Source organism: Triturus cristatus, chromosome 6 (genome assembly GCF_964204655.1).
Source record: "Triturus cristatus chromosome 6, aTriCri1.1, whole genome shotgun sequence".
NCBI classification, from domain to species: Eukaryota; Metazoa; Chordata; class Amphibia; order Caudata; family Salamandridae; genus Triturus; species Triturus cristatus.
Genome location: NC_140589.1, coordinates 96,481,524 through 96,506,700, shown reverse-complemented (window position 1 = coordinate 96,506,700; position 25,177 = coordinate 96,481,524). Strand labels below are relative to the sequence as shown.

The window sequence follows — 25,177 nt, the reverse complement described above, 5'->3', positions numbered from 1 at the left end:
GTGTACATAGTATACCATATACTAGGGACTCACAAGGGTACCTCAGGATCCAATCTCTGGTGTACCTAAAGTACATGCAATCAATTTAGAGAGGAAGCGGCTAGGCTGGGGCACTGGATAGCAGGGTCCCAGCCAGACTAAAGTCGATAAACAGTGAAACACCAGCAAAACGGGGGGGGGGTAAACATGTGAAGCAGATCCTACTCTCCTACATATATATTGACATATTTAGTCGATTTACAGTTATTTACATGTTGCTGTGTGTTAGAATAAAATTGACATCCCACTCCCTTTCCTTCAACGCTCCATGTGCCCCAGTAAGACTGTCCTATAGTCTATAAAATCCTCTCACTTTTGAAATCAAAGAAAGAAAAGTAAACATGAATCTCCATGTTAAAACAATAAACAGCAATTTATCAGAAGACATAGCCTGACATTTAACCTCTGTCTTAAAAAACCAACAATAAATATTGTAAGATAAACAAAATGTAAACAACTCTTGATAGCATATCCATCTGAACTCCAGCATGGCTATTTTGGGGGTGCTGCAGCACTCATGCATCCCTAACACCAGCTCCTAATGGCAGATAGTTGTGGGGGCAGAAGAGAAGGGTGCTAGTGAAGGAGGAGGGTGTGGAGTCTTCAGAGGGTGGGTTAAATGTCAGAAGGATCTTGGAGAGGAAGCAGGAATATTCCTCTTGCGACGTTTTACACAGACTACTCCCCAGCATGTTTCTGACCACACATTCCTCTTCTTTTCAGACTATCTTCCTACAGCACGACCTGGATAGATCCGGCACCATGAGCTCCTACGAGCTGCAGACGGCCCTGGAGACAGTTGGTGAGTGAGGTGGGGTACAAGGAGTGGGGTCCATGAGACAGCACTGTGGCAGCTTGTTTAAGACATGGGCAAAGAGGGCAATTGCAAGGCTCCCGCTAAGAAGGCAAATTTTCTTTCTATTTGACCATGGTCTCCTCTGTGTCTCTTTCACAGCCCTTTGTCCTCTCTCTATCCACCTTTACTTCTGACTATCTCTCTGTCCAGTGACATCTTAGGTAATTTTGGGGCACTGGACAAGACAGATTTCAACTTTTTTGTGTGATCCAGTTTCTAAAATTTTAACATATACAAATAGAGATCTGGCAAGCAGTGGCTCAAGCGTTGAGATCTGTTGTGAATATTCATTTTTTATGTGAAGGCCTCGCCCGACCTTGGTACTTTGTTAAAACTGTGCTGTTAAAGGAGTTAGAGACTGACATACCCAGACGCGAGGATATATGTTTGCCTTGGACCTACCTTAAATGGTTAAACATATTAAATACAACTTTGGAACAGGATGTCTCTGTTGTGCAGGTCTCCAAGGCACTGGGATTATATGCAATTGGATTTTCACAAACTCTGAAAATATGAATAGCTGAGTGATGTCAAATAGGCAGTATGCCTTACTGAATGAGTCTCTTCTGCCATGCTTGATCCTGGAAACCTTATTTATGTATTTTCAAGTTATTATGGGACTGGTATGATTTCATGACTTTAAAATACGTTCATGGCAATCAAAATGTTTCAAAATGTTAATTTTCCTATTTGGTGGCATATTGTGAGTTTTAATTGGAAATCCTATTGTGTTTATTGAAGTCCGTTTTCAAAATTGTGAGTATGAACCGCACGTTATGAAGTAGGAGACACAAACTGGTCATATCTGCTTCTTGAATGAAACATCAAGGCAGGGCTCTGTGTGTAATCAATAGGTCTTTAGTAGCCGGAAACTGCAATATACTTGAAGTCCTCTAAATGCCAAGAATATACGCAGCACATTTAATACCAAATTGCTACTATGAGGGGGTTTTTGCCAGTTTTTTAAAGAAAAAAAGAAAGATGTTTCTAAGCATCAACGAAAGTGTTTTAGATTTCACTGTGCAAAGTAATTATTTTAGTTATTATTTCTTGAACTGCACATGTATTGATAGCAAAGTGAAATTGGTGCACTATGCCGGTTACTACACGCAGTTCCATTATAATCAAGTATTACAAAATTCTTATTGAAATGCAATGGGTTTTTAAACATGTTATATGTATTTTTTTCTATGTCTATGAATGACAAACGTTAAATGAGTTGAACAAAATGGCAAAACGGGAAAAAGAGGTAGCTGGAAGACTAGCTATTTTATTCTTTTAACAGAATGAATTTAGGAGGCAGATATTTTGTACTTTGGATTTTAAATACTTTTAAAATTACTTGTACGAATTGGCACTTGCATTTTCACTCCCAACGCCCTCCGATCCACCGCGGTTTCCGTTTGTGTGGAGGGGGCGCTGGAGCAGGAGGCGGGGTTGGGCGGGGCCAGGCTGACGCACTTCCGGGCAGCAGACATGAAAACCCAGAGGGAAGCGCGGTCCGCAAACCAAATTGACCGCAACCCGCGGCCTATCACAGCGCTGACCTTGTGATCCAACCTCAACTGTGACAAAGCGTCACACATCAATAAGACAATCTAAACAGCGACTAAAAAACTCAAAGTGAATGTGGAATAATGAGGCTATCGCCTCGGTATCCAAAAACTCACCACGAAAACAAGACACACGGATGGATGCGCAGCGGCAAATCTGGATAAAGAGGTAGCTGGGACACTAGCTAATTTATTCTTTTAACAGAATCAATTCAGGAGGCAGATATTTTGTACTTTCGATTTGAAATACTTTTAACATTACTTGTACTGATTGGCATTTGCACTTTCACCCCCGACGCTCTTCCGGGCAGCAGACATGAAAGGCCAAAGGGGAGTATGGACGCGCAGCGGCAAAACTGGCTAAAGAGGTAGCTGGGAGACCAGCTATTTTATTCTTTCAACAGAATCAATTTAGGAGGCAGATATTTTGTACTTTGGATTTTAAATACTTTTAACATTACTTGTACTGATTGGCACTTACACTTTCACACCCGACGCCCTCCGGTCCACTGCGGTTTCCGTTTGTGTGGAGGGGCGCGGGAGCAGGAGGCGGGGTTGGGTGGGGCCAGGCTGACGCTCTTCTGGGCAGCAGGCATGAAAGGCAGGAGGGGAGCACGGACACGCGCAGCGGGCGCGCCTAAGGCCAGCCCTTCTGCGCCCGTCAGAGCCCTTCCGCGCCAGACCGGGACCAGGGGCCAGAACCCCGGTCCCTCGGGTAACCTAAACGTGTACCTCTTCACAAATTAGAGAGCTAAGGGACCTGAGCGAAAGAGACTGCCTCCATTCTCTGTCCCTAGTAAATGGGGACTCCTCGTGCAGAAAATGCCCTTTTATTTTGAGAACGACCTTGGGAAATCATAGAGAGGGCCCTGCCTCTCCGACGTCTTATTTCCAACTGAAACATGGACGCATTTGGACTCAGCCCCTGATGTGGTCTGTACATTCATTCCCCTCAGGCTATAATATCCAGTGCAAAGACCGCGTGGGAAAAAAAAGGAGGTGGCATTGCCATAATTTATAAAGATCTTTTCAAATGTCGAGTCAAACCCAACTCAGTACTTAACTGTGAGAGTCTATTCTTTTCCATATCACTCTCAGCCACACTGACCTTTTCTGGGATTCCTATCTATCGACCGCCGGGGCCAGTGGGCCATTTTCTTAGCTCATTGCCAGAAGTTGCGGCTTCGCTGGCTAAGTCATACAGTAATTTTACGCTGAGAGGGGATTTTAACCTACACTTTGAGGACCCTAGTAAAGGCGAAGCATCGGAGCTCATACAAAAAGTTATAGGGCCCACTCATATAAAAGGTCACACCTAAAGACCCCGTGTTTACTAATATCATGGAGTTGACGGTGGAGACTCCTATTGCCCTACCACGGTCTGATCATTTAATGATCCCATTTTCTCTAAAATCACTCACTCACTGTGAACCCAAGGAACACAGCTCTAGGAAAGCCTGCCTGTGGTCTAAACTTTCCGCTGAGGCTTGGTCGACAGAGCTTAAAAACTCAAAACCTACTTTTGACTCAGACATTACCTTATCATCTAAGACTTTTAATCTTTGGTTGGAATCTTCACTGGATAGAGTCATTCCTGTTAAAAACTTCATTCATAGTATGAGAGAAAAAACTTCTCCTTGATACTCACCCAGGCTTAGACTGCTTAAACAGACATGTAAACAGTTAGAGAGGAAATGGAGGAAGGACTTTAGTGAAATCAGTAAAACAATATACAGAGAATCCATAAAATGCTATCAGGCTGAAATCAAAAGGGCACATGCACTCTACTATGAGGAAAAAATCAGGGCAGCAGCAAACGCATCTAAAGATATCTTTCGGATCACCAAGACTCTTATGGAGTCTACTCCCCTGGATACTTCCTCGAGCACAACTACAATGTTATGAACTGGCGGGTTATTTCCAGGGAAAAATACAATCTATTTATAGTACTCTCGCTGCCTCCCCAGGGCCCAGTGATCTCGTCACCCCTTTGACTGAAGTTACTTGTCAGGATAGGCCCAAACCAATGAGCATGGTGGAAGGAACTAATCCCACCCTGGAGGAATTTCCACTTTTGGATATGGATACTTTATCTGATATCTTCACCCAAATAAAATCAGGCTCACCTTTAGATCCTGCCCCCCTCATATTATATCCAAGGTAAAAGACGTGATATTACCAGTAATGCAGGAGGTGTTAAACCTCTCCATTTCCAATGGACTCGCGCCACCGGCTTGGAAGCACGTCATGGTATAAGCACTGCTGAAAAACCAAACCTGGACCTTGAAGTACTGAGCAACTACTGTCCAATATCCCTGCTACCCATGCTTAGTAAGATCTTGGAAAAACATATCAATTATACCCTGTCATCTTTTCTAGAAACCCATGAGCCTTTACATCACTCTCAGATGGGTTTTCGCCCACAACACGGTACAGAATCCGCATTAACGGCTGTGATCGAGGAAGCTAGGAAGATAGTAGATCAGGGAGGAGTAGCGGCCATCATCCTCCTAGCCTTAGTGCATCCTTTGATACGGTCAATTTCAATGTTCTCATTGAGGCTAAGAAAAGCCGGGGTAGCAGGAGGAGCCATCTCTTGGATTCAATCTTTCCTTAATGGCAGGAAATTTCAGGTCTTCGCGGGGAATCCAGCTCTGGGCCTCTACACCCAGGGATCCTCGCTAAGTCCCACACTTTTCAATGTATATATGAGGTCACTGGCCAAGGACATCCAGCCGTTTGGGATTAAAGTAGTCACGTACGCGGATGACACTCAGCTGGTGGCATCTCTAAACCATCTGCGGACTGATCCTTCAAACCTGGACCTCTGCCTGGAAAATGTTGCCACTTGGATGCAACATTCATGTCTCAAACTCAACGGAGACAAAACTGAAATCTTGTACCTAGGCAATACAGCCAGTTTAGCCCCCACACTGTACTGGCATCCATGCCTGGGCTCCCCCCTGTCCCGAAGGCCAAGATAAAGAGCCTTGGCGTGTGGCTGGATAAATCTCTCAAACTTGACCAGTAAGCATTGGCATTGTCAGTGGTTTATCACGTCATCCTTAGAATGTTGCGGAAAGTCCTCCCCCTACTGCCCATAGAGGCAAAGAGAGACGTGATCCAGGTCCTGATTCTTTTGCTCCTGGACTATTGTAACTCACTGTATCTGGGAGCTCCAAAATCTACTCTAAGGAAGCTTCAAGTGGCACAGAATTGTGCTGCGCGACTTCTGACTGGCTCTTGTAGAACACAGCCGTCCAGGCCCAGTCTGAAAACCCTACACAGGTTGCCGATTGAGGAGAGGATTTCCTTTAAGGCCTTATGTACCGCTCACAAGACTCTTATGGGCACAGACCCTCGCATCAACCTGTCTCTGATCACCGCGTACCTTCCTAAGGAGTCTCTCCGCTCGGCGAATTTAAATCTAGCCAGCATCCCAAAAATTAAAAGGATGCGCAGCGGAGGTCTCTCCTTTTCCTACAACATAGCCGGATTGTGGAATACCCTCCCTCTCAATCTACGTTTAGAAACTTCCCACCTTACCTTCAGGAAGGGTCTTAAAACCTGGCTATTCCGGAAGAGTAATTGCTAGCCGCCTACTTTCACCTGTTCTGACGCTAGCGCTGGGATGCCTTAGGGTAGTCATGCGCTCAATAAATGCTAATTAATAATAATTCACTAGATTGATAAAGACTGTTGCTACAACCGAAACGTGTCTCGCCTGTTTGCTGGGTCGAGGGAGGCTCACAACACAATAAAAAGGCCTTATCTCTGCAGCCCTCTTGTACATGCTCTCTTCCGTGATATTTATATCTATATCTATCTATCTATATATTACCTACAAGGACCAGATGGTCATTGCAAAGAGGTCTGTCTATAAACTCACTATTGTGACCGGTGACAGGGTACTATACCCGAGGTAAGTAATTTCAGACCTACCCAACTCAAGGGTACTCTTACCCATAATCTAGCTTTCAGGAGCAAAACTCAAACTACTAGACTGCTGTCGAAATTATGAATTGTGCATTATAATTTTATTCAATGGTATATAATTAATTTCCAAATCAAAAGCATTTGTGTCATCAACAATGTTCATTTATTTTAATCAACACGTGAAATCACCTAAGTATTTTCTTTATATTGTCTCACTGCACGCTGCGCCGTGCACATCACTATGTCTTTAAATTTACGTGGAACTGGAAAGAGGTCATGTGACCAAGATCTCGCCAGAGATCAAAATGCGTCGTTGTTGCCAAAATTAACCCGTAGTACTGGCAACCTCTAAACCGGAGTGGCTCGCTTTTTCCTGCTAGGATTGCAGGGATCATTGTTTGTATGTATGTATGAATATATATATATATATATATATATATATATATATATATATATATATATATATATATATATATATATACACATATACACACACATATATATATATATATACATACGCATATATATATATATTCGCCAGAACAACTTTAATAAAGTGCTTCCAAAGGTTTCCCCCTGTGTGGCCTCTGCTCTCTCTCGCAAGAAGGAGGTGTTGTGGATATTGTTTTCGCGTTAGCCAGAGATGCGATTCATAGGCCCCCGCTTCACAAGCTGGCCCGGACTTCACTGGCTCTGCCGTGGCAGCGTTTCTATGTTCCAGGGGCACCCTCTCCCTGTGCCCCTGGTGTTTTTACTGTGCTTAATTGTATAATTGGTTGTCTCTGTGTTTAATTGTATAATTTGTACTGGTATTTGTTTTCTTTGCTGTTTCCCCCGCTGTATTGCCTGTCTCTCCCTGCCTGTCGCCGCCCTCCGTCTTCCCTCCCCGCTCCCCGCTTCCCGCCACCACCGCCGACCCCGCCCCTTTTTTCCTTCTGTTCCCTCCCCGCTCCCGCCTCCCAGCTGCTCCGCCCACCCGCGCACTTGGCCATATATGGCGACCGTGCGACGCAGGTGAGTGTGTCCTAGCTCTGGGACGCTCCCGCGCCGCACGGCCACCAGCTGCTGCGTGTGCCTCCCCTTCCTCTGTGCCTCGCTGCCCGACTGCCGCCTCGTGACCACGCCCCCTCCTTCGAGCGGCGTGGTCCGTGATCGGCGCACCTCTCCCTGTGCCCCTGGTGTTTTTACTGTGCTTAATTGTATAATTGGTTGTCTCTGTGTTTAATTGTATAATTTGTACTGGTATTTGTTTTCTTTGCTGTTTCCCCCGCTGTATTGCCTGTCTCTCCCTGCCTGTCGCCGCCCTCCGTCTTCCCTCCCCGCTCCCCGCTTCCCGCCACCACCGCCGACCCCGCCCCTTTTTTCCTTCTGTTCCCTCCCCGCTCCCGCCTCCCAGCTGCTCCGCCCACCCGCGCACTTCGCCATATATGGCGACCGTGCGAACGCGCAGCGGTCACGCGCAGCGGGCGCGCCGAAGGCGCGCCAAAGGCAAGCCCGTCTACGCCCGTCCGCGCCTGGACCGCGCCCAGTGCCAGGACCCCTGGCCCACGAGGACCCCGCCCGACCCGCCTGACGTACACCGCCGCCACCCTCATCGCACTCAACACCGTCCGAGTCCCGGGATGCTGCAGAGCCACCCCACGACGCGTCCACGGACCCTTCAGCTGCAACACCTGCAGGTTCACCTGCATCCGGACCTGCCCGACACCAGCACCCGCCAAGCCGTACACCAACAGCAACCACCTCAAGTGCATCCTGCTCAACACCCACTCCGTCCACAGACACGCCATCGAACTCTGGAACCTCCTAGACGCCACAGCCCCTGACGTTGCCTTCCTCACGGAGACCTGGATGAACGCCTCCTCAGCGCCCGACATCGCCATCGCCATCCCAGACGGCTACAAGATCACCCGGAGGGACCGCAACGCCAACCAGGTGGGAGGAGGCATCGCCATCATCCACAAGAACACCATCCGCATCACGACCAGCACCGACAACACCTCACCCTCCGCCGAACACCTGCATTTCCAGATCCACACCGACCCGAAGACCACCCTCAGAGGCACCCTGATCTACCGACCGCCGGGACCACGCACTCAATTCAGCGAGGACATCGCCGACTTCGTCAGCCCGCACGCCCTCCCCTCCGCTGACTACATCCTCCTGGGGGACTTCAACTTCCACCTGGAAAACAACAACGACTGCAACACCAGCACCCTGCTCGACAAACTCGCCAACCTTGGACTCAAGCAGCTGGTGTCCACCCCCACCCACCTCGCCGGACACACACTTGACGCCATCTTCTCATCCAGCAAAGACATCACCTTCAGCCACGCCGCAGAACTCCACTGGACGGACCACAGATGCATCCACTTCACCTTCAGAAGAACGACGATCCACCACCACCAACAACAGGTTGCCCGAAGATGCTGGAACAAGATCACAGCCGACCAGCTCGCCGCCACCCTGAGCCAGCACCCTCCCGCCAGCTCAGCGAACCCCAGCCAGGCCGCCGACAACCTCACGAAGTGGATCAGCAACTGCGCAGACGAACTCGCCCCTCTGAGGATCCCGCCCAGCAGACCCAGCAGCAAGAGAGCCCCATGGTTCACCGACGAACTCAAGAGCTCCAAGAAGAACTGCCGAGCCCTCGAGAAAACCTGGAGAAAGGAACCCACGCCGGACAACAGGACCACCCTCAAGCTCGCCACCCGGAAACACCACCAACTGATCCGCACCGCCAAGAAAACGGCTTTCAAGAACCGACTGGACAACAACGCACACAACTGCAAGGAACTCTTCAACATCGTGAAAGAGCTCTCCAACCCCAACGCCGGAAACAACGACATCACCCCATCGCAAGACCTCTGCAACTCCCTCGCCTCCTACTTCCACAACAAGATCGCTGACATACACAACAGCTTCAGCACTCAACCGACGCACCCCACGACCGCAGTAACGCCACCCACCACCACCCTCCGCGCCTGGACCGCGGTCAACACCGAAGACACCGTCCGCATGATGAACTCCGTCCACTCCGGATCTCCGACCGACCCCTGCCCTCACCACGTCTTCAACAAAGCCGACGCTGTCATCGCACCCCACCTGCGGGACATCATCAACACCTCATTCGACACCGCCACCTTCCCCGAGAGCTGGAAGCACGCCGAACTTAACGCTCTACTCAAGAAACCTACAGCAGACCCCACCGAACTCAAGAATTACCGCCCCATCTCTCTACTCCCGTTCCCAGCCAAAGTCATCGAGAAGACCGTCAACAAACAGCTGGCCGCCTTCCTCGAGACGAATGGATCCCTCGACCCATCGCAGTCCGGATTCCGTGCCAACCACAGCACCGAGACCGCCCTCATCGCCGCCACCGACGACATCCGAGCCCTGATGTACAATGGAGAAACAGCGGCCCTCATCCTCCTAGACCTCTCCGCGGCTTTCGACACGGTCTGCCACCGCACCCTAGTGCAGCGCCTCAGCAATGTCGGAATCCAGGAGAAGGCACTGGAATGGATCGTCTCCTTCCTCGACGGAAGAACACAGGGAGTCCGCCTACCACCGTACAAATCAGAGGCCACCGAAGTCATCTGCGGCGTCCCTCAAGGATCCTCGCTGAGCCCTACTCTCTTCAACGTCTACATGAGCCCCCTCGCGGCCATCGCACGCCAACACAACCTCAACATAATCTCCTACGCCGACGACACCCAGCTGATCCTCTCCCTGACCAACGACCCCGCCGCCGCCAGAGCCAACCTGCACGAAGGGATGAAAGAGGTAGCCGAATGGATGACGACGAGCCGCCTGAAACTGAACTCAGATAAGACGGAGGTCCTCATCCTGGGCTCCTCGCCCTCCGCCTGGGACGACTCCTGGTGGCCCCCAGCCCTGGGCACCGCACCCAAACCGACGAACCACGCACGCAACCTGGGCTTCATCCTGGACTCCTCCCTCTCCATGACCAGGCAAGTCAACGCCGTCTCCGCGTCGTGCTTCAACATCCTGCGCATGCTTCGGAAGATCTTCTGGTGGATCCCCACGGAGACCAGGAAGACCGTCACCCAGGCCCTCGTCACCAGCCGACTGGACTACGGCAACGCACTCTACGCCGGAACCCCCGCCAAGACCCAGAAGAGACTCCAGCGCATCCAGAACGCCTCAGCCAGACTCATCCTCGACGTCCCACGACACAGCCACATCTCCGGACACCTAAGAGACCTGCACTGGCTCCCGGTCAACAAGAGAATCACCTTCCGCCTCCTTACCCACGCTCACAAAGCTCTCCACGATCAAGGCCCGAGCTACCTCAACGACCGCATCAACTTCTACGCTCCCAAACGCCACCTCCGATCTGCCAGCCACGCCCTCGCCGCCATCCCACGCATCCGTAGAGCCACCACAGGAGGAAGGTCCTTCTCCTACCTGGCCGCCAAGACCTGGAACTCCCTCCCGGCCGACCTGCGCCTGACCCAAGACCACCTCTCCTTCAGGAAGAAGCTCAAGACCTGGCTGTTCGAGCAGTAGCGGGACCCCCCCCCCTCCCCAAAGCGCCTTGAGACCCTACGGGTAGGTAGTGCGCTCTACAAATGTCTTGATTGATTGATTGATTCCAAGTTATTGGATGGCCTGGGCCCGCCTCGGACTTTGGGATGAGACAGGGCGGTTGTGGGGTTATTAACCCCATATTGGGCGGTGTGCATTGCCACTGCTGCCCCCGCCGAAAGGAATCCTGACGTCTAAGGCTGAAGCGGTGAGGAGACCCGAGGAGGCGCTTTGTATGAGCAAGCAGGAAAATTTGGTTTTGTACAGCACTGTGTGACAGCCTGCAGCCCCGCACAACCACTCGGCGTAACATACACCCCCATGCATCATCTACCTGGTTTCACCACATTGGATTCTGGGTCCTGTAGTTCGCATGAGCACCGTGAACTAGAACAGGTGAGCGAACATTTGGGGGCGGAGCGGACTTACATTGTTAAGAAGGAGGCAGGACTAACAGTCATCTTGCGGCAAACCTCCTGGACACTTGGGCGCTGAGGAAGGCATTTTCCATGCCGAAATGCATTCGCCAGAACAACTTTAATAAAGTGCTTCCAAAGGTTTCCCCCTGTGTGGCCTCTGCTCTCTCTCGCAAGAAGGAGGTGTTGTGGATATATATATATATATATATATATATATTATCTACTGGCGGTCGCCAGTAGATAGTTATAGTTAGGACCGTGTTTCCATAGGAAATCCGCAACATTCTATTTGGAATAACTTTGGCGCAGGTTGACGAATCCTCGCGAAATTTTCAAAATAGGTGGGGCTCTCCGCTCCGCTCCTACCCTGAAAGTCTCGGGGGGATTTGTCAAGCGGGGGCTGAGAAAAAAGGGGGGTCCCAAAACGTGTTTTCCCCATGCAATTTTCCATAGGGACATTTAGTCCAAGGTACAGCCAGAACGGCTGAACAGAATTACTTGAAATTCGGCAGAGAGGTAGTCCTCAGGTCAGGGATGTGCCTTTTGCAGGTCTGGTGTCAATCTGTTCAGTAGTTCCTGAGAAAATCAAAAGTAAAATCATATATATATGTGGGCGGAGCCTAACCACACATCTCATCCTGAGATCTGATTGGCTGTCAGCACTTCATCCAAGAAGTGTTGGCAGCCATCTTGGGACCAATATACATGATAGCACCTCATTAACAAGCATTGCAGTTAATAAAAGGTTTTAAGACTTTAGTTACATTATAAATCATTTGTTGATGGTACCATACTCATTTTAGGAATTGTGGTATGTTCTAAGGTGATTTCACCATGTGAAAAAGCCTTCTGCTGGGATATCATGATTGAGAGAAAAATATTTTCTCATGCTTTTCCCACAGAGGTTTGGAAGGTGATCTATAAGTTAAACTGAGAGCTTATTTTCTGTAAATTCACATTATCTTTCTCAGTCATGTGAGAATGAAGTCTGACATTCTCAGTAAAACATGTACATCCAACAAGGGCAGAGACTGTCAGTTGATTCCTTTGTGTTCTACTGCAGCTTCCCAGAGTGTTCCAAAGAACAACTAGAGCACTAACAGTCCTACTTATGATAAACGTATGGCACACCTGAAGCCATCTTGCTTGGATTAAAGTGGTAACTCTTAAAACATTTAATTTAAAAAGGAACAAAATGAGGGGGTTCATTTTTCCATAAAAAGTATGATTAGTGCTGCAGAAAGAAAAATTAGGGCACATTTTGAGTGACTTCTCAAATCCTCTTCTATTTCATTAAAAAATTCTGACATGCAGACTGAAACATGCACTTTCAATACCAGCAGCAGTTTTCCCTGGTGAGCAGTAGCTTTACTACAGTGATCTAATGAGCAAAAAGAGTGCTAACATTCTGAATTTATGGTAAATGTGTGACACATCTGAATGCCTTTGGAATCAAAGTAAAAAACTGAAAGTATTTCCTACTGAGGAGACTGCAGTAAATGAGGAAATTAGGAAACTTCATAACAAATAAGTCTGCCAAGATGGCCACCAGAGATAAAAGAGCCCAAATGTAGCCCAAATATCACCCAGATGTAGCCCAAGTATAGCCCAATGACAGAATGTCCCAGAGTGTTCTTAAAAACAACTAGAGCGCTTACTGTCTTCATTATGACAAAAGTATGGCACACCTGAAGCCATCTTGATTGGAATAAACTGGTAACACTTAAAACATTTAATTTAAAAAGGAACACAATGAGGGGGTTCATTTTGCCATAGAAATTTTGATTAATGCCGAAGAAAGAAAATGGTGAACAGTAGTTTTACTACAGTGATCTAATGAGCAACTAGAGTGCTAACATTCAGAATTTATGGCAAATGTGTGACATATCTGAATACCTTCATGATGGAATCAAAGTAAAAAAACTGAAAGCATTTCCTACTGAGGAGACTGCAGTACATGAGGAAATTAGGAAACTTCATAACAAATAAATCTCCCAAGATGGCCACCGGAGACAAAAGAGCCCAAATGTAGCCCAAAATCACCCAGATGTAGCCCAAATATAGCCCAATGACAGAAGTGTGCAAAACACTTATTATTTTGTGTTTTTGCAGTGTTATATAGTGCAGACTTGTCAGGTATTGGAGTGCTTTACATGAGCATTGGTTACATCACACAAGAACAAATTCATTTTGGTAGTAGACATGGGGAGACTAAGTGATTTGACCAGAATCACAGAATGTCGAGCTGAAGCAGAAACTCCAACCTGGTTCCCCAGTTGCAAAGTCTGCAGTTCTGGAAGTAACACCACATCCTCTCCCCTAAGTGCAACATTTAATCAAGTGGTCAACTGGATAAAAAAACATAAAGGTAACAAATAATTTAAAAGTGCTTTCTCGCTATTTGAAAACTCAGAAAATATGTCCTTATTTTAGTCTTTTCGAGCACTAACCATAATTTTGATGCCAATAAGACCCTCTCATATATGTAATTTCTAAAGGAAATGCTCTAGGTATTACAGTTTTGATTACATCAAGATGACGTCAGGCGTTCCACACTTTTGTAATAAATATAGAATGTTAGCAATCTAGTTGTTCATTAGGATACTGTTGAGAGGCAGAGGCCAGGCGCACGGACTCTGAAAATTGAAGGCAGGTAGGAGGGTGCAAAGGCAACAATTTAACCACACTGAGCAGGCAGGAAGGGCCGTGGCAGCACAACAGACTATGGAGGGCAGTGGAAAGGGGGGCAGGGGCAACAAACCAACAATACAGGACTTGCAAGAGAGGCTGTGGCAATGTAATAGACCATTGTGGGCAGAAGGGAGAGGCAATGGTAGTACAACCATACATGCCAACAGACCCGATTCAGCCAGGAAACGTCCAATGTTTTTAAGCTCAAATGGGCTTTATTTTATCTGTCTCCTGTCTACAATCTCCTCGTTTTCAATGTAACTCAAAGGGGAAAATCAATACCCCAGTTTTTTTTTCAAAATCTCCCTCTTACCAAGTTCAAAATGTTCGCAAGTATGGTACATTGGATCATGGAAGGAAATGGGGTAGGGACATGGACTTGGATAACAGAGGACAGGAGGGACATGGAGAGGTGCACCAAACTGACCCTGCAGGGCAGGCATCAGGGTTTGCAGCAGCACAATACACCACACAGGGCATGCGGGACGGGAGTGCAGCACAACAATCCATAGAAAGCAAGAGGGGGGGGACAGGACCATGCACATGGACAAAAGAGAACAGAGGGGCAAGAGGCAGGACCATAATGGACAGACAGGAGAGAGGGCTGCAGCATAACAGACCATAAAGGGCAGGAGGGATGGATCAGGGGCATTACAATGGAACAGACAAGCCAGGAGGGAGGGAGTAGGGGTCTGCACATGTAAACAGAGGGCTGGGGGCAAGGGGGCAGGGCAGGAGCAGCAAGCCATGGAGGTCAGGGAGGATGGGCACTAGAAGCAAGACACACCATGAAGAGCAAAAGTGAGACTGCGATGGCATACACACAGACAATGGAGGGAAGGTGGAAGGGGTTCAGGGGCAGCTAACTGACCACACAGGGAAGGTGGGAGGGGCCATGGCAGCACAGAAGACCATGCATGGCAAGTGGGAGGGTTAGTGGTAGCACAATGGCTATGATAGGCAAGAAGGAGGGTGCAGGGGCATGCACAAAGGACGATGGAGGATAGAAGGGAGGGTCAGGACCTGTGCACAGACAAGAAAGTTCAGGGGAAGCGGCCTCACAACAGACCGCACGGGGCAGGCAGGAGGAGCAGTTGCAGCACAACAGACCAGGGAGGGCAGAAGGGTGTGGCAGTACAATGGACCATGTAGGACAGGAGGAAGAGGATAGGGGCATGGCATGTGGACAGGCAGGGTGGAGGTGGCAGGGACAGGTTACAGTCATCTGACAATGCTAGGCAGGTGGGAGGGGAGTGGCAGCTCAACAGAACACTCAGAGTAGATAGGAGCGGCAGGTCCATGGAACATGGTGGGCAAAAAGGATGGAGCAGGGGCATACACAAAGACATCGGAGGGCAGGGGGAAGGAGAATAGGGGCAGCAAGCTAAGCACAGAGTTTAAGCAGGAGGTCAATGATGGGGCATAGAATTGGGCAATAGAGGGCAGGAGGAGTGGACTGGTACATCATACTAAATTGAGGGCAGTGGCAGCACATCAGACCATGCATGGCAGGAGGGAGGAGGCTAGTCCATGGATTCACACAACAGAGGATAGGGAGGAGGGGGATGGGGCAGCAAGCTAACTGTTCAGAGAAGGCGGGTATTAGGAACTTTATTGTTTTTAAAACGTGTGTCTGTGCGAACTACTTAAAATATGAACAAGTATGCAGCACAATCTCACTTTTATTCAGGAAGAAGAGGACGTTTGTGACTGTGACTCCGGGCTCACTTGGCAGAAACACCCCCTGACCCTCCACCCCCTATCGCAAAATGTAATGCCCGTGAAAAGGGTAGGTGAACACAGTGTTATATAGAACATAGTCCTGAGAGCACGATTGAAAATGAAAACTAGATATAGTGTATGGTATAAACTATGCACCAAAAAGTGTGATATAAGATGAACCGGGCGTGAAATATAGTATGCAATACATTGTGCGCAATGACAGATTAATTGGAGAGCGCGAGATAGCACAGGCACTAGCGCGTGCTATGCGATATGCGCCTTGGAGTGTAATATGCACAGGGCAGTGTTGTGTAACCTAACTAGTCTCTAAAGTTTTAATATAAAATATGTGCTGGGGAGTGTAACGTTGCATATGCACTGTGACAAAGATATGGATCCCAGATTGTAATATGTATGGCATAGCACTGTGCGTTATAACATAGGCATCGAGGAAGGCACGTTAGATGGGGCAATATAACCCGTGCGAAGACAAGTGTGGCATGACATATTCACGGGGTGGTGTTACAGTGCACATGGGCTAGAGAGTGTCATAGCATATGCACTAGCTAGTGGAATACAACACAGAGGTGTGTGGCACTCAGCAGGCAATGGTGGGTGTAACACAGCATTGGGCTCTGCCAGGAGCGCGCTGTGACTCTCAAGTGATGTTCGTCCCCTTTCCAGAGAGTAAAATAAAAAGTATTACACATCCGGCAGTGGATGTGTGTTTTATTAACCGTGAGGGGGGTTTCTTGCATAGTTTTGGTCGAATTTCTGTCGAATCCCCTTTGAATGGCTTGGTGTGCATGTGTATTAAATGTGCCCGTCAATAGCTACCCATGTTTGTATAAATAAACGACAAGGGCGTCTACCGGGATTAGGCACGGTAGGGCATCAGACATGTCAGAGCTTCACTAGTGGTGTAAATACATTCCACGTGGATTCATTGTATGCATAGTCGCCTTTTAATGAATATCACGCAAATCGTCATGGTGATAGGTACGTACGGTTTGTCCAGCATGTCCTAGGTGTGTCTATAAATATATATTTTTTTTAAATAATAAAAAACAGTGGCCGGCCCTGGGGATTGGGGTCAACAAAATATAATTAGGAGACAGGCCCTGGGGGATGGGGTCATCAGGGCCAATAAATTAGAATAAGAAGGGGAACCACACAGCCCCCCTTCTTAAAAAATTAAAATAAAAAAAAGACTGGCATCGTGCCGGAGGCCACGCCCCCTCCTTGCAGCACTCTGCAAACGCGCCCCCTGGCGAGTTGTAAGTTGGGGAATTAATTCCTCTTCAATACTGAGGGTCCCCGAGGGCCAACTAGCCCAACAGGCATCTCCAGTATGCACCAGGGAGCTGCGCTGCAGACAGGTGTTCTGAGGCCAAGCCCCTTTTTACACCTCTCTGCAACTCAGCTCTGTGGCGCTTACTGGAGGTACCTAGTGGTCTAGTTTGACCCTAGGGACCCTTAGGATTCAAGGGGACTTAATCTCTCAACTTAGAACAGCCACAGGGCGCGTTTACACAGTGGTGAAGGGAGGGGACGGGGCCTGAGGTGACGTGTGCAAACACGCACTATGGCACGTTTTAAATTGGGGATATAATTTTCCTTCAATACTGAGGGCCCCTGGGGGCTAACTAGCCCACCAAGTGCTTCCAGTAAGTGCCACTGAGCTGCATTGCAGAGAGGTGGTCCAGGCCATGCCACTTTTTACACCTCTCTGCAACGCAGCTCTGTGGCACTTACTGGAGGTACATAGTGGGCTAGTTGGACCCTCAGGATTCAAATGAACTTAATCTCCCAACTAAAAACGGACACAGGGCGTGTTTACACAGTGGTGAAGGGAGGGGACGGGGCCTGAGTTAACGTGTGCAAAAACGCCCTGTGGCCTGTTTAAGAGGTAGTTTTAACCCCCCTGCCCTAATATATACTAGGGGCTTACAGAGGAGGTCATGCTAATCACAGGGGGACCCCAACGTATAATGTTCCCTAGTGTATGTAGGTGTTTTCACTGTATTCTAAGTGTCTTTTAACATAGCACTGGCTCTAGGACTGGTTAGTCAGACTCAGTTACCACCAGTATCCGTCTGAAAAAGTTGAGGGTACAGGATGATTTTGCAACAAGGCTTCTTTCTGCTCTCCTTTTTGTTCTTTCTGCACATTATCCTTCCTGCACTTTTCTTTGTCTTTGAGGACTTCTGTTGCTTCTTTCTGCACTTCTTTTTTTTCTTTCTGTGCATTTTTTCTTCTTTCTTCACATGTCCTATCTCTGTAGGCATAGTTAGAAATTAGCATTTAAAAAACCTTTGAAATTCACAGAAAAAACCATAGGTTTCAGGCACGTTATAGTTAGAATTAGCATTTAAAAAACCTCAGAAATTCACTGAAAAAACCATAGGTTTCAGGGGTGTTATAGTTAGCTGGACTTTTCACTTGTACAAAACCATTGAAATTCCCCCGTTATAGTTAGTTCAGCTAACTATAACTCGCGCGCCCGCAATGCACTGCTGATGACGTCACATATTACATCACTCATGACATGGTCAGTGACATCACTCATGACATCACTGATAACATCTCAAATGTGAGGCAGGCAGGGACAAGGGTCTACATGTTGGCGGCGGGAGAATAACTTCATACCGTGAACAGTCAACACTACTTAATTACAGTTTTGTACTTTTTAGCTACTTTTTGTATCACTGTTTAGTACACATTGGTGCGTTTTAAAAAATAATTCCCATAATATATGTCTCACTACCCAAGCAATGACTTACTCTCCTTCGATAAGAAATAATAATTGCTGTTTTTCTTTCTGGTGTATGGGATTTTTTCAACATTAAACCCCTGTATTAAAGTTTTAAAAGTAGTGCAAAGGGAGCGTGCCCAAGATGGCGACCAAGTAAGTCGCATCTTTCGGAGCTCCGCCGGACCTCTTTGAATTTGGGCTACATTAACTGCAGAGGGGCTTTTGGTGTCTCATGAGTCCCCCTCCACCTGCGGGACAACTACCTTGCTTACTGGGCAAGTAGGTCGCCTCCAAAAGACAACAATTCCCTGACCCCGGCAGCTGCGTAGCGGCCCAGCAATGAGTGGTGGAGACGGCTGATGGGTTAACTTTGTGGACTTCAAGCAGCCTATAGCAACAGAGATCAAGGAGATCAGATGGTATAGGGAAGATGAAGGCCTGCGAGGAGGAGTTGGATGGCCATCAACTGGAGTTGCTGGATCTACATGACCAGAACTTGGAGTTGCGTTATCTTGGAGTTGCTCTATCAACTTGAAGACCTTGAGAACAGGTCCAACGTTCTAACATAAGTATTATAGGAGCCTCTTTGCAGGCAATTCCTGGCAATATTTAAGACTTTGTCGTTCGCCTCTTCAAGCACTACCTTCCCTATAAGACTAGAAAATAATTCTAGACCGTACACACTGCTCTAGCCGCCCTGCCAGTGCACCAGGCCAGCCGCAGGACATACTTGTCAGTCTCTATTACTACCGCGAAGAGGAAGCCATTCTGGCCGCAGCACGCGATATGACAAGTCATTGAATTCGATCATCATAGGCTGTGGCCTTATCAGGATCTCTCCCCACTTGCATTGCAGCGATCGAGGGCCCTCTAGCCACTGACGGACTTCCTCCAGGACCAGAGAATTTGACACAAGTGGGGTAACCCCTTCCGTCTTCAATCTGTATGGCAAAAGGAAGTCTGCGTGATTCGCACTCTTGAAAATGCCCAAAGCACTTCGTGATATGCCATGCCGCCTTTACAGCTAAACACACAAGCCACCTCACCATCTCGGAACCCGACGACCGCTTGCTCCAACTCTTGGCGCTCCACCAGACAGAGAAAGAAGCAAATCAATAAGCCCTCCAAAGCAGATAGCCATAAAGAGAACGCCCAACTACTTAAGCAATTACAGCAGGAAGGCGATACTACCGAGCGGATGGCGGCCATTGATTGTCACTTGACTTTGTGCTTGACTCCATGTGTTAAAGAGCTTTTCCGGCTCAGTTGGTGGATGCGGTTTCCAGATAGCAAGCAGCCACCCCCCTCTGCTCCAGTGCTGCGGTTTTGCCGGCGGAGCTACGCTATGGAGGTACTGCTTACGCAATATACTCGTCCACAACATGCACCCTTGTTACCTGATTATTAATGTCACCAGGCGGGGGACGTTTTAGACTCAATGTTCTCCCACTCTTTCTCATTCTCCCGACACCTCACCTTCCCATCTCCTTCTCTTCTGTTCCAGATACCCCTTCAGTCACACTTTGTCTGGCCTGGCACACACCTGCTGTGAAAGTGTAGCGCATTGTACTGTCACATATGTACATATGATGATATATATACTTAGCCTCAAAGTACATGGCCTTAATGCACCGGCTAAATGTCTAGCTTCTCCTTTCATTCCTCAAAGATACTAAGTGCGATATATGTGCTGCAGGAAACTCATTTGCGCCAGGTTGACTGGCGACAGATGCGCTTCCACTGGTTTGACCACCAGCACTTTTTATCTGGGAAGCTCAAGATGGCCGGAGTTGCAATTCTCCTTGCCACACATTTCCCATGGCAGTTGGAGCGAGTTTCCTCGGAAATCCCAGGCGGTCTCTTGGCATAACACGTTACAGTGAGGGTCTCCCACTCCCAGCCCAGTTCAGTGTTAGTTGGCCGTCAATTGACAACGGCTCGGAAAAAGCTACGGGCGTTAGATATGAGAAGGGCGGAGTATGCTCTGCTCAGAATCTAACAGAAGTATTATGCAGGAGGCAACAGAGCAGGCGTATGCTGGCACATCGCCTCATGGCACAAGCAATTGACTGGAGAATACCCAAACTATGGGGTGCGGATGGCTCTCCACGGTGTCGGAAAGAGGAAATTGCTCAGGAATTTGAGACCTTTTATGCTGCCCTTTATGCAGCAGACACTCCGTTGGAGTCAGAAGCAGTGGCATACCTGGCACAGACACGCTCCTCCCAGACCTCACCAGTCACTTTCACCACACTTGATACAGATATAACACCACAGGAGGTTCTAGTCACCATTCAACAATTACAACCTGGCAAGGCACCTGGCCCAGAAGGCTATGGGGCTGAATTCTATAAATCCTTCAGAGCACAGCTAGCAACCGTATTAGAGCGGCTCTTTAAGACGTTTAGTATGACCGACAGACTGTTGGGGTCCATGCGCCTAGCTACTATTATGGTTCTCCCAAAGGCAGGATCACAAATGCTGTACGTCTTACCGTCCAATCTCACTTTTGAATGTGGACGTAAACATTTAGTGTTTTTAACCCATAGATTAGGTTCTTGTGTTCAAGGATTGGTTGACCCCGACCAAGCCGGGTTTATCCCGGTGCGAGGGTGTAGCAACAACACGAATCAGCTGTGCCACTTATTGGATAAGGTGCAGTGTTCACAGGTGCCGGCCCTCCTGTTGTTGATTGACCCCAAAAGGCCTTTTATCAGGTCTACTGGCCCTACTTACACCTGGTCCTGGAGAGAATGAACATCGGCCAATGATTTTGCCACTGGGTCTACTCTTGCTACTCCACCCCATGAGCCAGGACGCGAGTAAATGAAATATTGTTGATGCCATTCCCCATTACCCAGGGGACCAGATAGAGTTGCCCCTTGTCGTCCTTGCGTTTCGCTCTTTCTATTGAGCCCTTCGCGGAACGGATCTGGGGCAAACCTCAAACTGCAGGCATCCAAATAGGTGGCAAGGAACATAAAATTATGTTATATGCGGATGATGTCCTCTTGACTCTTACCGACGCAGAAAATACCTTAGAATCCGTAATGGCAGAATTGCCTGCATTTAGTGGAGCATCCGGGTTAAAGACTAATTTACAAAAATCTTCCATTTTTTATTCGACTATACCCAACCTGGTGAGGGCCCGGCTTACTACACAGTTTCACTTCCTGTGGGCAGATCAGGGAATCTTATACCACTGTGCGCTTATGCCCATGGCTGCCCATACCTATGGAACTCTCCTAACGATCACACATTCCGACCAATAATTTGGAAGATCCACGCTCTTTCCTGGGCGAATAGCAGCAGTCAAGAGGACGCTTTTGCCAAAAATTCTATATGTAATGCAAACCCTTCTCCAAACCCCCCACAGATGATAGACAAGCTAAAATCTCTTATACAGGATTTAATTTGGAAAGGCAAGCATGCCAGAATGGCAAGGGCCCATGCTGTCTTCCCCTGTTGGTTGAACGGCTGGGAGTCCAGAACCTGCACTGTTACTATCAAGTAGCGCAGCTGCGCTACATGGTGGAAAGGTCCCGACCCCACACTGAAAAACATTGGTGCTTTATAGACAAGGCAATCTTGGGTATCCACATTTGGAAGGTGCTATAGCTCTCGAAGCCATGTAGGCTAGCCGGTGTCTATAGCTCGCCAGTGGTGCGAGCCACAACTGGGGTTTGGGACAGAGTACAGTTGAAACACGGTCCATCTACGCCCTTGTCCCCTCAAAAGCCATAGAAAGGTAACCCGGATTTCCCTACCGCTGTGAAGGGGTTAGCATTCGTAGCCTGGCAGGAGAATAATGGCAAGTGAATAGGGGACTTGTTCAATGTTGAGGGCCTCATGGACTTTCCAACACTTCAGTCAGCCTATAATCTTCCTGACAAGGCGCGATGGCAATATTGAACAGTCGCTCACTGGGTGACACAGTCTTGGTTCCATCTACATGCCAGCAGGGTGCTCACGCCCTTTGAGAAGTGGCTACTTACATGCTCCTGACAAAAAAATCCTGTCTGATATTTATGCCTTTCTTATCATGTCCCAGACCCCATTAAAATCCACTACAAAGTGCACTGGGACAGAGTGGAATGACATCCTACACCGCGCACGGACCTCAGGCCTCATCACCGCTGGTAAGGAAATGTTCCTGAAGATTGCCCACTACTGGTACCCTACCCCAGCCAGGATTGCCGCATGGGACCCCAACCAGGAGTGGCGACTGTTGGCACCATTGTGGACAGCGGGGCACCCTTACGCACCTGCTATGGTACTGCCCTAAACTGGAGTCTTTCTGGGAGGGCGTCCTGGAAGCGGTGAACACTATTTTTACTACTGATATCCCTAAACTTCCCACCCATATCCTCCTGGGTTTCCCCAGTCCGCTTACCTACCCGCTGAGATCATGTAGAGGTAGGGCGATTACTTTGGCATTGTAGGCAGCTAAACTGCTCCTCCTCGCTAGATCGGGTACTGAGATAATACCCACACACCCAGACTGGTTGCACATACTATGGGAACTACTGGGGATGAAAAACATAACAGCTGTTGCCACACACCACCTCCCAATATTTGATCAAATGTGGCAGCCGTGAAGGATAAATTACTTACCTGTAATCCTAGTTCTCTTCCAGGGGTATACTCATCAGTCATAAGCAGTGAATTATACCCGCCCACGTGCGGGATCCAGAAGCATATAGCTATATATATATATATATATATATATATATATATATCGATAAGAAGTTCCTCTCGCTTCTCCTCCAAGTGTTGAAGGTACGTCGTCGATAAGAATCACAGCACCACAAAGCACATTCCAGTAGTATTTATTTTTAGATGGAACAGGGCATACGCAAGAGACGGTCTACGCGTTTCGGCACTCGGCCTTCGACTGGACCATAGAGTCTCGAGGCCCAGAGTGTCAATTTAAGGTGTTGGTACAAATTAACGAGTAGACAGTGAAGACATACTGGACATGGTCGACAAAGCGTTTTTTAAAGTAAACAATTAATTGTTCTATTTGCTGCTACAATTAATCCACAAAATAGTTGGTGGGGTAAATAAGTATTTGTAAATTGCTATCGGTTTTTAAGGTGACTAAAAATCAAGGTAAAGTACCGGTTTAAAGAGGGAGGGAACATGATTGCAGAAAAGAGTAATTCCAATTGATACTGGCCACGACCCTGTGAGTAAATAATACATATATACAGTCTTTGCAACAAAATTCTCTAATTGTATCTACATGTGATATCATATTTTTAGATAGTAATTCTTGTAGAGAGAGATATGTATGTTTGAATCGTGTGTTAGTAAAGTACTAAGTGGTCAAAATCGGCACAGTAAGATGTTAACGGTGGGAGTCACTTCAAACAATACGTTCCCACCTGCTTAAAAAACCATTTTCAAAAAGTTTTTGTCAATCTAATCTGTTACAGAGGGAGTGATAGGAATACAGCAGTGTACAGTCTTCTGTTGTGTGTAACCAAAATCAAGGATCAACCAATGAATTAATAGGAGCCAAGTTGGTTATATCATTTTGAGGAGTGTCCATGTCCTTCTTTCCCTGATTTATAGGTGTACATGTAGTTCAGCATCCAGATTATGACCCCATGGTTTCTCGGTGCCAATTGACAATATTGTTCTTGACTCCGCTCTTCTTAGCTCAAGGATTCTATTTCCACCCCTCTCTTTCTGTTTGATGATTTTGATGCCAAAATATTTTAAAAGATTGCTGTCACCAGAGTGGAATTCAGAGAAATGTTTGGCCATGGGGTAGGAAAAATCTCTGTTCTTAATAGCACGGAGATGTTGAAGGATGCGGAGTTTGAGTTTGTTAATCGTGCTCCCTACATATAGTTTTTTACATGGACATTCTAAAATGTAAATTGCAAATTTAGATTCACAAGTGATGTGATCTTTGATTAGTTCATCATGACCGTTTTGTAGTTGATATGAAGTTGTGTTTTTTCCATGTTCACATGCTTTGCACTTTGAGCACTTCCAAAAACCCGGGGTGTTCAACCAGGATGTTGTAGTTGTTGGTTTGATCTCAAAGTGACTGTGTGTCAATAAATCACCCAGAGACGCAGTTTTCCTATAGGTGATCTTAGGTCTCAATGATAAGATTTTTTTGACAGTTTCATCCAGTAACAATATTTCCCAATGTTTTCGTACAATTTTACGTAGGTCATCACTTTGATTATTGAAATCAATAATTAACCTGGAGGTTGTTTCAACATCTTTCCCCAGCTTAGTTTGAAGAAGATCAGATCGGTTCTTTGTGCTGACTCTATCTTTAGCTGTGCTGATGACTTCCACAGGATATCCTCGTTGTAGAAAACGTTGACTCATTTCTTGAAGTTGTGAGTTTAGGTCAGAGGGCTCTGAACAATTTCTTTTTGCTCTTAACATTTCCCCGTAGGGGATACTCCATTTGAGATTTTTTGGATGTCCACTGTTGGCACGAAGAATGCTGTTGCTGGCAGTCGGTTTCCTATGCATTTTGGTGCAAATCTTGCCATTTAATATATAAACTTCGACATCCAAAAATACAATGTTGGTAGTGCTTATGGTAGAGGTGAAGGTCAATTTATATTTGTTGGTATTGAGAGAGTCAAGGAAATTCATGAGGCCGTCATTGTCGCCTTCCCAT

General features: G+C 47.4%; 1 protein-coding gene across 2 annotated transcripts in view; it reads left to right on the top strand.

Annotated features, from left to right (window-relative positions):
- The window catches only part of LOC146813822 (calpain-1 catalytic subunit-like), a 652,425-nt gene that overhangs the window by 585,774 nt on the left and 41,474 nt on the right, over positions 1-25,177 (top strand). For both annotated transcript variants that reach the window (XM_085610279.1, XM_085610278.1), the window contains one exon: positions 763-841. In XM_085610279.1, the coding sequence (XP_085466405.1) occupies positions 763-841 (79 nt within the window). The remainder of the gene's footprint in view (positions 1-762; positions 842-25,177) is intronic.